The sequence below is a fragment of the Mus caroli genome, unplaced genomic scaffold (genome assembly GCF_978045245.1).
Source record: "Mus caroli unplaced genomic scaffold, Mus_caroli_1 scaffold_2, whole genome shotgun sequence".
In the NCBI taxonomy this organism is placed as follows: domain Eukaryota; kingdom Metazoa; phylum Chordata; class Mammalia; order Rodentia; family Muridae; genus Mus; species Mus caroli.
The window spans coordinates 49,273,874-49,289,489 of NW_028227257.1; the positions used below are offsets into that span (position 1 = coordinate 49,273,874).

A 15,616-nucleotide genomic window follows, 5' to 3' on the forward strand; every position below is an offset into this window, starting at 1 on the left:
GAGGAGACAGGATTTGGGTAGAGCACGATGCTGTGTGGTGTATGAGGAAAGTAGCTGCAGGGTGTGGCCAGGGGTGAGCACAGTGCCCTGCACAGCCTGGTGATGTGAGTTAGAGAACTGGATGTTGATTCTTCTCCAGTTCCAGTGAATTACTGAACCCTCCTGCCTCTGGTCATTCCTCTGTCTCTGGAACACATCTGTTGGCAAGCCTTGACAGAAACAGAACAGAAGAATACCCAAATGGATGGAGACTGTAGTAACCCGTGGTAGGAAACTCAGGTGGGTGAGCACTTTAACAGTCAGTCACTTGCTTCTCCACTGGACTTCCCTAGTCACAAGTCACCTGAGTTCCCTGTGCCAGATGTGAATTTCCTCCCTGCAAGGCAGGCCTCCAGACCAATCAGAGAGTTGGTTCCCTCCACACTTGCACACTGTACCCACCAATGCGTCTTACCTGGTGCTTCTGCCATGGAGCATGCGAGATCAGTAGCTGAGCAGAGGCTCCATTCGTAGCAGCCTTGGCAGCAGCTTCTGACACTATAGGAGCGGACTCTCAGGGAGGCGACACTTCCAGGCCAGCCCAGTCTAGCGTTATCTCTCCAATCAGACAGCCAAAGCTGCAACCTCTTCTGCAAGAGTCTTGCCATTACGTTCTGGAAGACAATCAGGAACTGGCAAAAGCCTTTATTGTTTTAGGAGCCTCAAGGGTCCCTGTGGGCCCCTCCTAGCACTGGGATTCCCAATTAATCACCTATGGCTTCCAGGAGTGTCTGGTTTTGCCTTTCGTCTGCTCTATAACACTTTTAGACACAGACAATCCCAGTCACCTTGGTGGGCAGTAACTGTGCCTTACCCAACCATACAGTTCCCCACCCACAAATTCCACAGCAACACCTGACCTTTGCACCCTTCAAGAACTAATTCCCCATGGTGGCTTCTTCGGATACACTCACTCACGTCTCTTCAGTGAACTGTTACCTCTGTGTAACAGACCCTTTATTCTGATGATGGACAGGACAATGGCAGCTAATTGGCAGTGCTTGTGTGTGTGGTCACCTCCAAGAGTGGGACTGGCTCAGCTATGAACAGTAGACAAACCAGGGCTGTAGATTCAGCAGCTTGGTGGTAGTTTTCTGACTTGTTCAAAACCCTGATCTGGTTCCCAGCACCACAGAATAAAATGTCAGATAATACTACAGAGCAAATAGACGATGCTTCCGTACTAGGACAGCAGCCCTGTACACTAGGAGAGGATATAGGAATGGCAAGAGATGCTCAAAGCCCTTGGCAGAGCTGAGGCTGCCAAGAGCTGATTGTAAGAATATCTCAAATGCAGGATGCTGAGTTTGCCCACTGTACTGGGAAAACAAAATCAGAAATGTAAGCCAAAATTCCACCTTAGACTTGAGCTGGCAAACCAAAGGCTGAACATGCTGAGAGTGGTATGCCTGTGCGTAGATGCAGGGTCTGGACCTACATGTAATTCTGCAGTGGGGAATCAGGTACAATATGTTCTCCATGGCTGTTTATAGGGATAAGTCAAGTAACACAGGGGAGATTCAGGAAGGACTGAGCAAGAAACGTGTTGCCTGTGTACTTACCCCCCTCCTGCCTATTTAAGATAGGAAGGGTGGATTTCCTCAGCAGTGTGGGCATACCCTGAAGGGGAAGCCATGCCCAGAATCAGGCAAGGGGCAGAGAGGCCCCAAATGCTTACTGGAGCCAGGCAGAGTGCTGGGACAGGCAAGTAGTAGGGACAGGAGGGGAAGAAAGGTGTTCTCCACCCACCCACATTCCCTGCTGACGTCAGGAGAAATGCCCTTATCACATGGTTAACCCAGGGCCACCTTGCCTAGTTTGGGGATCTAGAGGAAATGTGATGTCTACAGCACTACCTGGGACACAGGAACCTGCTTTCTTTCCTCATCTTTCCTGAGCATACTCTTCCTCATCAAGAAGCAACAGGGCAAGCACAGGCCCTTGACGCTCCTTCCAGGGAATGGTCTGGAGAGGGGATGCACACCTCAGTACAAGGCAGCTTAAGCAGGATTCCTGTAGGGCTTCTGCTGACAGAGAGGTCTGTAACGTTTACTTGTATAGGTGGGGCAGGGTACATTGTATGGCATACATATGGAGGTCAGTCAGTTCTCTCCTTCTTCATGTGGGCTCTGGGGATTATTAAACTCAGGTCATTTGCCAGCCCATAATATCCAAGAGCACAGGGTAAAGCACTCTACACTGTGACACCTCACACACATACACATCTCCCCTATGCAGAGCCAACTGTTCTTCCAAAAAGCCTCACAGGAGTGCCTGCCTCCTGGGAAGTTCTGCACTAGCCCGTGACTCACACTCTAGGAACTCACGTAGAGAGTATGCCAGCCATGAGCATCCTATACACAGCACCATCCTCCAAACACCGGTCAAAGGAAACTCAAGACAGACAGGGCTCAAAACAGACACACCATTTATTTTGGAAAGTCTTCTAGAATTTACATTTGTTACATTCTAAAACCAAAAGTTGTGTGTTTCTTTGCCAAACCCTCAACCAGATAAGAAGAGCAAACAACCAAAATTTTCCCAGGATCCCAGAGCCAGAGGCTACAAGAACAACTTTTTATTGTTGTTGTTTTGGTTTCTTTGTTTTGTTTTTGAGACAAGTTCTCACTATGTAGCTCTGGCTGTCCAGGAATTCACTATGTAAACCAGGCTGGCCCTGAGCTCACAAAGATCTGTTTGCCTCTGCCTTCCAAATTCTGGGATTAAAAGTGTGCACTACCATGCCTGGTCAAAGGAAACTCTTGAATCCAAGGGGCAAGAGTTTAGTATCAACTGGCCCAGAATTCCCCTATGCAGAGCCAACTGCTCTTCCAAGAACTGGCTCCTGATGCTGCCTGGATCTCCTGGCAGAGGGTAACCCAGAGAAAGCCTCACAGGAGTGCCTGCCTCCTGGGGAGTTCTGCACTAGCCCCTACCCATGGCGCTAGTGGTCACCAGCCCCAGCAGCCTCACTAAAGTACTCCTGTAGCTTGTGCAGGGCCCGGAACCGATGAGAAATGGTGTTCTTCTCAGACTTTGGCATCTCTGCATACCTAACAGGAAAGAGAAGCAGCTCAGAAAACAGGGAACCCAGGTATTGGGGGACAGGCACCCAACTGTCTCCCTGGAGCACAAATCTTTTTTTTTTTTAATCCAAATTTTTTTCAGTTATCCTTCTGTCATATATTACAGCCCAAGTTTTCCCTCCCTCCTCTCCTCCCAGTCCCTCATCCACCCCCAAATCCATTCTTCTTTCAGGCCTCCCAGGGATATTACATGGGATATTACCCAAACATGGTACATCATGTTTCAGTAAGATGAGGCATATCCCCTTATACTAAGGCTGGTCAAGGCCCAGTAGGAGGAAAAAGGTCCTAGGAGCAGGCAACAGAGTCAGAGACAACCCCATCCTCACTGTTAGGGATCTCACAGGAACATCAAGTTATACAACCATAACATACACAGAGACCTAGCTCAGACCCATACAGAATCTAGGTTGTTGCTTCAGTTTCTGTGAGCCCCTATAAACCCTGGTTAGTTGATTCTGTGTTTTTCCTTGTGGTGTCCCTGTCCCCTCTGGCTCCTACAATCAATCCTTCCTCCCCCTCTTCCCTGCATAGGAAGAAGCCCAAATCTTAATGATTCTATTTGTGGGGGTGGGGATGGGTCCCCTGAATGTAAAAACTATATCCAGAACCTGTGAACAGACAAAGGGCAGACAGACACCATGTTTGAGCCCAAGCAAAAGGCCGTTCATCAGGAGAAAGTTAGGAAAGCAGGCAATGGCACCAGCTTATCAGCCCATTAAGTCAGACCGTTCTAAATTCAAAGGAACGGGCTTTGAGAGAAGCCCAAACAGCTCTGCTGTGTCCTAAGTTCTTAGGGAAGCTGGGGGCAAGAATGAGGCAAGTGTTTATGGGAGGCAATGGAGCCCAATAGCTCCAACCCAAGCCTCAAGAGTACCGTGAAGACACTGCTGCAGCGGAGAGAGAGCACATCCTGCCTTCACGTTTCAGAACTAGCTACATGTGGCTAAGTAATGACAACTGAATAAACCGGGCTGCAGAGATGCTCAGTGATCATGATGGCTCAAATTGGTTCACAACAGCTATAACACCAGTCCCTGGGACCCAACAGTGCCTTCTGACCTCCGGCCAGTATACACATCTGGTGTACAGACATGCATACAGGCAAAACACCCATGAACATAGAATAAGCAGAATAAAAATGAACTCAGCTCCTCTCTAACTAGACGCCAAGTACTCTGTGACCACCCACCAGGGAGCACACTCAAGGACACGCCAACCAGGGCTGCTGCAGTGTTCTCGCCCCAATGAGGTGCTAGCAAGGGAGCCACAGTCTGGGAAGCCTGGTCCTGTTATGGCTATGGACAAATACATGTAAGTAAGAGGGTGCAGTGAATGTGTGAAGTGGTAAGAACATGTTCTACTGTATGGGTTTCAAGTGTCTACCTGGAGCTACAAAGGTGTGCATTCTCCCAGCCCAGATGGAGCTAGTGTCATCCCATAAAACACAAGGTTTATACATCTTGATAAGCAGGGCGGGAGAATGAGAGTCAACCAGCCACGACACGGGAGCTGGAAGCAGGACCTAGGATATCTGTGTTGCCCTGCCATGGACTAGGTGACCTGGATTCCTCGTCTCCACTCCAGCAGAAATGGCTTCAGCTGGAAGAGAGGCGCCTGCCTCACCCATATCCACGTGACCGCACATGGGCAAAGTACCCACCCAAGCCTATGAACCACATAAGAAATCTGGGCTTCTTACGTTTGCTCATATCCATCAGGCTGAAAGCAGGGATCCCAGCCAAAGTCCCGGCTGCCTCGTGGCATCACAATCTGTCCCTGAAAGAGGGAGGACAAGTGTGTAACTGGAGATGTGGTAGACTAGTTTCTCTAGCCACAGTGCCTATAAATCTGTTAGACACCAGTACAGTGTGGAGCGGTAACTTAGCGAGATGGAGCAAGCCTGTAATCAAAGCACTCGGGGAAGCTGAAGCAGGAGGATGGCTGAGTTACCAGGCCAGTCAGGACTTCAAAGCCAGATCCTGTCTTTAAAAAACCAGAAAAAGCCAGGCATGATGGCACACGTCTATAATCCAAGCACTCAGGAGGCAGACAGACCTCTGCGAGTTCGAGGCCAGCCTGGTCCACAGAGTGAGTCTAGGACAGCTAGCACTACAAAAAGAAATCCTCTCAAGAAAAAAAAAAACCCCAAGATGGAAGGACTCCGAGGCAGGTGGCCTTTATGAGTCCAAGGTTAGCCTGGTTTAAGAGAATGTGCAAACAAAGAACCAATGCTACAGAATGGACAACAATCAGGTGGTCCCCTGGTGTCCACACATCTTCATGTGTGCACACATATTCAAAGAAAGGCTACAGAGCAGGTTTGTGAAGAGGAGCTCTGCATGTGAGTACTGCCCATCAGTACTCAATACTGGGATAACCCTCTCTCTATGGTTTTGATAATCTGTAACCTCACTGAAGAAAAGGAGAACCAACTTTGAAAATCTGACAGTCTGGCACAATGGCTCAGCAGGTTAACGGTGTTTGCTGCTTTCACTCCCTAGATCCAACCAACTCCCAAAAGTCAAACTCTGACCTCCACACATGCAACATGCATGCTTGCCACATACACACTACATACACACAATAACAAATGTAACTTCCAGAAGATCTGCTGACAGGAAGGTAAGGGTCCTGAACTGTGTACGGTATCTCCCACACAGAAGCGAGCTGAGGAGGTAGCTGAGAGGCACAGAGCTTGCCTAGCTGCATAAGACCTATGATTTCACACCTGGGAAGTAGAGACCCCCAAGTTCTAGGCTATCCTCAGCACTAAGGCTGCGAATAGCTACGAGTAACTGCCTATAATAAAGTCCTCACACCTGCAAATGAGCTCCTGGGAGGCAGCAGCACACAGAAGGGCAAGGAGACCTCAAGGCCAGCAGGGCACACTGTGCACACCTGTAATCCTAACATTCGGGGACAGACAGGCAGATCTCTGAGAATTCAAGGCCAGCCTGGTCTATAGAGCAAGTTCCAGGCCTGCCAGCACTATACAGGGAGACTGTTGGAGGAGGGGGCGGGGCACACAAACTCAAACATGAAAATGTCACAAAGATGACAAATCAGTGGCATGAAATGCCAATTTATCAAGTAAAAGTCTGACCTGGATCAGGGGTGAAGTTCAGGGTGGAGCACTAGGTTAGCATGAGATGAGACCCCAGCAGTGGCAGCACCCCTACTAGCTCAGACAAAACAAGACAAACTAAACTAGAGCGTGGGTGGCCTGCTTCTGAATCCCAGGCCCCGGGCTGAGGCAGGGGTACACAAGTTCAAAGCCAGCCTGGGCTGCATGGTGAATCTGTGACCAGCATGGACAACAGCAAGACTGTTTCAAAACAAAAACCAGCCAAAACGGTCGGGAACATAGCTCAATGGTAGAGTCTGTGCCTACCATGTAGAGTATCTGGCTTCATATCCCAGTACCTGGTAGGTCTGGGGGAGGAGAAAGGACACAGGACAGTGACAAGGGAGGTTATAAATAATGGAGATTAAGCCCATAAATAAGTGCCAAGTTACATAGTGACAACAGGAAATTATGCTTTTGCTAGTGGGAAGCTATGTGACTGAAGTCCCTGAGCCTTACCTACACTTGTAAACGTTCTCAGCCCAAGGTCACAGGACACCCAGACTTCCCCTCCTGTAACAGATGCTATAGGTGAACAGCTATCACAAGGACAATGCTGTTCATGAGCCACTGTGAACGTGTCTCAAGCAAACCAAAGACAATGAGCGAGAACAGAACGAGGATAGGAAGTCAAGGCCACGTCGAGGAGTGGAGGAGTCGGGAGCTGGTTAAGCAGCCACGGCTGGAACAGAGATCGGAAGGGACCACACTGGCTGTTCTTGCAGAGAACCTGGGTTTGATTTTCAGTACCCGCAGGACAGTTTCCAAATCTCCCTAAGTGTAGTTCCAGGGAATCAAAGTTCTTCCTGGCTTCCATGGGCACCAAGTTACACATGTGGTGAACAGATCAAAATATCCACATGCAAAAAATAAAAATAAATAATAGTAAAGTAGACAAACTCTTAGAGAAGTGTTAGGTAAAATGGTGATTGTTAGGTGAAAAAGGAAAGAGATTTATTCATTGGGTACTTTCAGACCTGTAAGACAAAAACATTCTGCAGACCCGGTATTTAATACTACTGCAAATGCATTTAATACTACTGCACAAATCACTGAACAATAGTTAAGATGGATTTGTCGGGGCTGCAGAGATGACTCAGTGGTTAAGAGCACTTGCTGCCCTTCTAAAGAGCAGAGTTCAGTTCCCAGAACCATCTGACAGCTCACATTATCTGTAACTCCAGCTCCAGGGGATGTGCTGCCTCTGGCCTCCTTGGGCACCTGCACTCACGTGCATATAACCATAAGCAGACACAGACACAGACACAGTTAAAAGACAAAAGATTGCTTTGTGTTCTGTGTGCTTTCTTTTGTTAATACTATCCAGAATTTTCACCCAACAGTAACATAAAGTGTCTATACAGCCCCAACTGGGAAACTAGGTTTTATCTGGGCTGAAGGGACACAGAGCAAACTGGAAGGCAGATGGGGCACTGGCCTGACTGGCTACTGGTGGTCTGGTGAACCCCAGGAAAAGTGACTACACCTAAGGTTTGACAGGCAACACTGGGGTCGCTGAACGGCTTCAGTGAAGAACAGAAACTCTGGGCTGGAGAAGACGCTCAGTGGGAGAACAGCTGCACAGCACAGAAACGCTCACCTCCACTTCCGACTCCACAAAACTTTAAATTCTATGTGAACAAAAACGTCCAGGAAGAGCCTTGTGGTGGCGGCACATGCCTTTGATCCCAGCACTCTCAGGAGGCGGAGGCAGGGAGGCAGGGAGGCAGAGGCTGAGGGGGTCTCTGAGTTGAAGGCCAGCCTGGTCTACAGAGTGAGTTCCAGGACATTGAGACCTAATTAATAGAGACCTTGCATCAAAGCAAATATGGGGGTAGTGGGGAACGAGAGTGTTGCAGAGTGGGCAAGATGACACAGAACTAAATCCCCCACTTGGAAGTAAAGGTAGTAGGATCTGAAGTTCAAGGCCAACCTGAAACACACAAGAGACTCTATCTCAAAACCCTGAGTGGGAAGAAGACTGGCCCTGGCAGAGGAACAAGGAGGTCTCAGCAGCTGGCCTGTAGCTGTGGCTTTAAGAGCAGGTACCTTCTGTTTAAGCATCTGCATCTTATCGGAACCTACAATGGCAAGATCTAAATATATAAGGTTAAGGGTCAAATCTGTTTGGGGACTAACATCTTTCTAACTGTGGTGTCTAGGTTTGTCTCACAGCAAGCCACTAGCTTTGGTGTCTTGTTTTGTTGTTCCTGAAGATCATGAGCCACTTGCTCAAGCCACAGCATCCTGTGGTGACCTGAAGAACTGTTCAGGTGGGTACGCACCGAGGTCTGGCCTCTGAACAGGAGCACTGGCTGGCTTGGGTCCCCAGTGCTGAGAGCGAATGTGCAGAGTGCGTAGGCTGATTTGTCTTCAAAGCCGGCCAGGAGCTGGTGGAGACCTGCAGGCGCAGAGAGGCTCGATGAATCTATTCTGTCCAGTCCCCACCCTTACCCCAGACACCCAAGGATGTGGACGGATTCTCCAAACTGGATTGTGCTGGGAGGTTGAAAGGCTGCATTCTGGTCCTCAAAGGGGAGCTAATGCCTCTCTTCAGGCTCTGACACAAACTAAAATAGGTTCCTTGTTGAGATCAGGGTCTCATGTAGCCTAGCTTGGCTTTGAACTCACTTTGTAACCCAGGCTTTATTGGAACACAAGACCCTCTGCCACAACGCGGTGACTGCTGGGGCTGCAGGTATGCGTCACGGTCACGGCACTTGGATTACATGGCAATGAATACAGAACTTTATATATGTCAGGCAAGCATTGACAACAGAACTACATCCCAAGCCTCTGTTGCTGAGGCCAGGCTCTCGTGTAGTCTAGACCAGTCTTTAACTCATGGCTGAGGATGAGCTACAGTTCTAATCCTAGTTACAGCTCCTAAGATGCAGCCTTAGAGTACCTGGCTCGATTTTTGTTTTAAAAACAATTTCCTGCTTTGTAGCCCGGTCTGAAACTTGAGAGCCTCCCTAGTACAGGCATGTGTCTCCATACTTTGCTAACATAAGACTGTTGCAAAGAACAAAATGGTTTTGTTTCTAAGAATTTATTTATTTTATGTATATAAGTGTTTTGGGCTATATATATATATACACATACACACACACACACACACACACATTGCATATGCACGGGTGCCCACAGAGGCCAGAAGATGCCAGATTGTCTGGAACTAAAGTTATGGGCAGTTGTAAGCAGCCTTGTAGGTGCTGGGAACTGAACCTGGGTCCTCTGCAAGAGCAACAAGTGCTCTTACCCACTGAGCCATCTCTCCAGCCTGTTTTAGTTTTTTTGTTTTGGGGTTTGTTTGTTTTTTGTTTTTGAGATTTTAGGATGCACTACCGTGGGACATTTTGGCATATACTCCTGAATAAGAAGATATAGACTCCTGGACTGAAGCAAGGCTAGGCCATGACTGAAGCAAAGAACCACAAGCAGTCATTAATGTCAAGTCCCTTGATAGCCAGCACCAACTAAAGCCCCCTTGCCCCTCCAATTCAAAGCTTTTACCACCTATCCCAGCCCCCTACCTCAGTGCTGATTACTAAGCAACTGATTGCTAAGGGGGGGGGCTACTCCCAGACTCAATCCCAAAAGAGCCCTGGGAAGAAACAACAGGGATACATACCTTCAGGCTTCAGCTTCTGTAGGAACCATTTTCTGCAAAAGAAAGAATGGAGAGTCTGGTACCAAGAACAGAATCTTCCCATCACCGGCTCTGCCCTACACCCAACAGGGATCAGAGTTCCCAGGAGCAAGAGAAATGAAAAGGCATGTCTCGAGTCAAAACTAAGAAAATATCTAAAGACTGGGAGTCTAGCTCAGCAGTATAGAGAAAGAGAAGCAAGGGAAGGGCAGGGGGCTGGAGGGGAGCCAGGGAAACACAAGGAAAGGCAAGAAAAAGAGAGAAATATGAATCTAATTAAGAAAAAGTAGAGCCAGACAAGCAGTACACAGGAAGGAGGCTCAATACACAAAGGAAGGCAAGAGCCTTAGTGATGACTTGAAAAACACCTAGGCCAAACAAAGCAGGAGGACTACCACACATTCTGGGCAAGCCTGGGCTACATAGCAACTTTCAGGCCAGACTGGGCTGGAGTGAGGCACATGCTCAAGAAAACAAACCAAAGCCAAACCAAGCAGTGGTAACACTTCACACTCCCTAAACTGCAAAATACTAGCGTCACAAGTGTCGGTGAGGCGTGGAGCGTGCAGATGCGTCAAGTGTGTGCACTGCAGCTCTGGCAAAACAGGCAGTGAGCAATTTCTATTTTCAGCTTTACTCAAGCCAGGATGTCACATCATCTCTGAAATGGGCAGGTGCCACTTTTCAATCTCACTTACATAACCACAGTCTCATAATTAAAGGAAACTCCGTCTCTCTGATTGCTTGCTTGGTTTATCACAGGATCTCATGTAGCCTAGACTGGCCTAGAACTCCCAGGATGACCCAGAACTTTTGATCCACTCATCTCTCATCTTGCAAGTGCTAGAATTTTAGGCATGCACAACCATTCCTGCTCACCAGTTAAGTACTGCAGGGCTAAGGGTTGAACTCAGAGCTTTATTACACAATGAAGGCAAGCACTCTACCAACTGAGTTACATCCTCACCCACCTCTGATATCCTTCTATTACTTTATGTATACCAGTGCTTTGCCTACATATATGTGCATGTATATAGAGAAGGCAGAAAAGGATGTTAGAATACTTAGAAAGGGAGCTACAGATGGTTGTGAGCTGTCATGTGGTGATGGAAATTAAACCCAGGTCCTCTATAAGAGCCACCAGTGCTCTTAACAGCTGGACCTGCTCTCCAGCCCCTCGTTAAGATTTACTTATGTGTGTGTACATGTACATATCTATGTGGCCGTATGTGCACACATATGTACAGGTAACTGTGGAGGCCAGCAGGAGGCACTAGGTCCCTTGCAGCTGGAGTTACAGGAGTCTGTAAGCTGGATATGGATGCTGGACTCTAAAGTCGTCATGACTGACCAACAAGCACTTTTCAGGACTGAGTTCTCTCTCCAGGCCCCTATCTCTTATATTCTTTGAGACAGGGTCTCACTGTGTAGCTCTAACTGCCTTGGAACTCATTATGCAGACCAGGCTGGCATCAAACTCATAGACAGCTGCTTGTCTCTTGCCTACTAGGTTCTGGGATTAAAGGTGTGTGCCAGTACACCCAGCTCTTTTTCTTTTCTTGTTTTGAAGATTTATGTTATTTTTAATTTTGTGTGTGTGTGTGTGTGTGTGTACAGGTACCCAAGAAAGCCAGAAGCATCAGATTCCATGAAGCTGAACTTATAGACAAATGTAAGCTGTCTAATTTAGGACTAAGAATCACACCTGGGTCCAGTGGAAGAGCAGCAAGAACTCTCAAGAACTGGGCCACTTCCCCAGCCCTATCTTTGGTGCTGATGCCAAGACAGTGAATGGCCCATAATATCAGGTAAGTAATCGTTTTACTATGCTGGTAGTTTTGAGGATGGGATCCTCCGGGGTAAAGGTGATCAAGCATAGCAGTACTCACATGTAGGGGCCAGGCAGTCCCCCAAGTGCGTTAAAGCACAGACAGGTATCTTCCACCAGGACAGGGCCCTGTACCTGTAACACAGAGACAACCCTGAGTCACTACGCTGGGGCAGTTATAGGTCCATCAAGGGCCATACAACTCAGCTCTCTGTCTTCTATTTAGAGATGTGGACATCAAAGCACTAGAAAGATAATTTTTTCTCAACAAAGAACAATGAAGTGCTGAAAATCATCTAGGGAGGCTGACTCTCCATAGTGTGCTCTGTGCACACTGGGGTGTGGGGTGTGGGTGGCTATGTAGAAGGAAAATGTATGGATGTAAGACTCAGAAACGTGAGAGTTGGAAGAGAAAAGGCTGTGTTCCAAGTCACCACTGAAGCAGTCTCGCTGGGCAAGCCACAACTATTTTATTCTCTGCCTGTTCCCACAAGGCACAGGCCCCAGGAGCCACAAGAAGACAAGATGGGGGGTGGGGGACTCCACAAAGGCTAAGTACCTGCCGAGCTGCCTCCCGACACTTCTGTATGGAAATCTCATCCGGTTCTCCCTGGTATTCAGGCACTTATCAGGGAAACAGACAGACAGATGTACAGAGTCAGGACACAGGAAGACAGACAAATCAAGCCACTTTTAAAAATGAAACAAAACAGAAACATACGGTCAATTTTCTGAGCCTCCAAAGTGCATGGAAACTTATCTCCGAGAATCTGAATGACCTGTTCCAAGATAAAATACACGTGTCACACCATTTGCTAACAATTTCCATTAATTCCCAGCAACTGTGTGAGGTGTCACCCACCTGTCTCCTCAGGTAGCGTCCCCATTAGTCCTCTAAAGCTTATCAAACTGGGCCCATAAGCCACACCTCAACTTTCAGAGGCCACTGAATTAGCATGCCTCTCCTTACTCCATCCCTTCCCACCTCCATTTTGTTTTTCCCTTGCCCACCCTTTATCTAGAATACCCTTTCCCTTCAGTGCTCTCTACCAACATCAAAGTCCACTGCTCTGTGCTTTCACTAACCCCCGCTGACATTCACCGCTTTCCACGTGGAACAGCAAGCCAGGCTGAAGCAGCAGCTCCCATGACTGACTGAACTTTTTTCTTTAACTGTGTTGGCCTGGGACTCACCCCTCAGCTCAGTACTAGCATTACAGGAACGAGCCATCCTGCGTAGCTTCCTAGTGACTTTTAACCCTATTAAAATCAGGGGCTAGTCAGACATCAATGGGAGGAGAGGGCCTTGGGCCTGTGAAGGCTCGATGCCCCAGTGTAGGGGACTGCCAGGACAGGAAATTGGGAGTGGGTGGGTTAGTGAGCAGGGGGAGGGAGGATGGGATAGGGGGCTTTGGGAGGGGAAACCAGGAAAGGGGGTAACATTTGAAATGTAAACAAAGAAAATATGTAATAAAAAATTCAAAGAAGCCAGGCATGGTGGCGCACACACGCCTTTAATCCCAGCACTTGGGAGGCAGAGGCAGGTGAATTTCTGAGTTGAAGGCCAGCACAGGCTGCACACCAAGAGCCTATCTTAGAAGGAAAGGAGGGAGGGGGCCATCAAGATGGTGCAGCAGGTAAAAAGCCCTTACTGCATTCACAGGCCTGAAAGCCTGAACTGGTCAAGTAAGCTGTGGTGCAGGAAGAGAACCAACTCCTAAAGCCACGCTCTGGCCCCATGCCCCACCCCCAACACATAAACATAATTCAAATACTTTTTAAGGGCAGGGAGGTAAAGGAAACTTCTGAGTTGTAGTCAGGAAAGTGCTGCACCTGTTATTCCAAATCCTTGTCCCTAGGCAGGTTAAAGGGGGGGGGGGGATCAGAAGTTCAAGGCCAACTCAGGTAGAGAATCCCTATTTCAAGAGATGGGGGAGGGGAGACATGGGGCTCGAGAGATGGCTCAGTGGTTAAGGACACCTGTTGCTCTTACAGAGAACCCTAATTTGGTTCCTAACGCCCACAGGGTGGCTCACAACCATCTGTAACTCCAGTCTCAGCAGATCCAACGCCCTCTCCAGGTCTCCACAGGCATGAAGTAAGTTAATTTTGTAACTGGGCATGTTGTGTTGTGGTAGTGACTCAATGGGAAGAGCACTTGCCAACACAAGCACGGTGACCTGAGTTCTGGTCCCCTGCACCACATAAAAGTCTGGGATAGTCGTGCTACCTGTAACCTCAGCCCTGGAGGAGGCAGAGACAGGTGGATTGCTTGAGCTTGCTACCCCACCAAAGAGCACACTCTAGGTTTGAGACTCTGTCACGAGGGAATGAGGAGGATGACAATCATTGGCTTTGAGTCCTGGGTTAGATCCAAAGTCAGAAGAACAGTAAATAAAGCCTCTGGGTCTTTGTTCTAAAAGTTGTAGCATGTAAAGTTTTGACAAACTTGTCACATTTTTCTTTTGTTAACCTGCCTTTTGTTATACTGTGGTCAGCTATGATTCTTATAAGGTATTACACATCTCAGATATAGAAGGGTAGATGGAACTATACTCAGTTTAGATCAACATCCCTCCATTACACCCCCCCGCCCCCCCCCCCCCCCCGCCACACACACACTGCCTTTCAGGAGGGGAGGTGTCTGAACTCAGGTTTAAAATCTAGGGCTTCAGGGGTAATTTATCTTTGTCACAGATGTCACTACTCCAGCTCCTATAGCCTGCTGACTTTACCAGCTCATCTAAAAAAAAACTCGTGAGGTGGAGCATGCGTGCAGCCCCAGAATTCGGAAGCCAGGAGGGTCAAGAGAATAAAGTCAGTTCTAGACTAGCCTGGACTACACGTGTCATTATCTCCAAAATAATAATTATATTTAAAAAATCCTCTGACCCTCAAGGCGCCACACTCCACGGCGGTCTCTCCACAAGCCCAGACCTTCAACACAGCCAGGGGCAAACCCCACACTCCCCGAGGCTACAACTCGTAGCCTCGTTTCCCGCCTTCTCTCCCGTGCATCCCTGGTGAGGAAAGCCCAGCAGCCCAATCTCCACCCGCCTCCGAGACAGTCTCCACACCCCACAACACCTCCTCCAGCTTCTTGGCGTTTCCCGTCACAAACACTATCTTCTTCCCGACCAAGGACGCAGCCATTGCAAGCGAGGGTTACGGTCCAGAATGCCCAGTAACCCTTTGCCGGGAAGGCACTTCCGGCCGGAGGCGGAAGTAGGTAGCTCGGTTTCCGGCCCTATCGGATACCTGAAGCTTGCCTCCGGCCACTGCTGCCAACATCCAGGAGGTGGCAGCCGCGGCAGATGAGCATCCCGCAATCTGTGCCTGAGGCGCTTGGGACGCGCTGAGGGGCGGAGAGGTCTCTCAGCGCTCAGATCCTCTGCTAAGCAACTCCGGGGAGCCAAGAAGCCGCGCCCTGACGGGTGTCAGCTGTAGTGGCGCCCCTCCGGCACCTCCAACTCTGTGCTCTAAGCCTGGGAGTCTATCCTAACCTCACTGCGAACTTAAAACAGCATAACCAAGCAGTCTTTTACCTGTTAGGCTTGATAGCTAGTGTTTCGACTCCTTTTTTCTTGCCCAGCTAACCCTATCCCTTCTCTATTCCGTCACCTCAGCCTTTGCATTGGGAACACACCAAGGAAGATGAGTGACCCTCTTAGCCCTACCCTGTGAGTGCATGAGCCCCTTCAAGAAGAGGGTGTCGCATCCCTTGAAACTGGAGTTACAAGTGCTTTTGAGCGGTCTGGTGTGGATGTTGGGAACTGAGCCTAGGTTCTCTGAAAGTTGTAAGCTCAAGCTGGAGAGATGGCCCAGCGGCTAAGTACATGACTGCTCTTCCTGAGTTGTGTTCCCAGCACCACATGGCGGCTTTC

The 15,616-nt window shown here is 48.7% G+C and overlaps 1 protein-coding gene across 2 annotated transcripts; it reads right to left on the reverse strand.

The window, feature by feature from the left end:
- Positions 1–2,450: 2,450 nt before the first annotated feature.
- Positions 2,451–14,942, reverse strand: Itpa (inosine triphosphatase). Of its 2 annotated transcripts, XM_021155000.3 has the most exons (8): positions 14,820–14,942; positions 12,454–12,511; positions 12,292–12,356; positions 11,794–11,867; positions 9,887–9,918; positions 8,538–8,653; positions 4,828–4,904; positions 2,451–3,092 (listed from the first exon to the last, which is right to left on the reverse strand). In XM_021155000.3, exons 1-8 carry the CDS (start codon positions 14,883–14,885, stop codon positions 2,984–2,986), a joined length of 597 nt encoding a protein of 198 aa, XP_021010659.1. In that variant the 5' UTR covers positions 14,886–14,942; the 3' UTR covers positions 2,451–2,983. The 2 variants fall into 2 exon arrangements, with proteins under 2 accessions (XP_021010659.1, XP_029330607.1); XM_029474747.2 differs by lacking the exon at positions 11,794–11,867 and having other exon boundaries at positions 14,820–14,895.
- Between the last annotated feature and the right edge of the window lie 674 nt (positions 14,943–15,616).

Excerpts from the sequence above, each read along its gene's own strand:
- Itpa (XM_021155000.3), bottom strand. The coding sequence starts at position 14,885 with ATGGCTGCGTCCTTGGTCGGGAAGAAGATAGTGTTTGTGACGGGAAAC. Across the intron at positions 8,654-9,886 it reads ACAGAAGCTGAAGCCTGAAG|GTCTCCACCAGCTCCTGGCC; the intron begins GTATGTATCCCT and ends CTGCGCCTGCAG. Across the intron at positions 3,093-4,827 it reads CCTGATGGATATGAGCAAAC|GTATGCAGAGATGCCAAAGT; the intron begins GTAAGAAGCCCA and ends CTTTCCTGTTAG.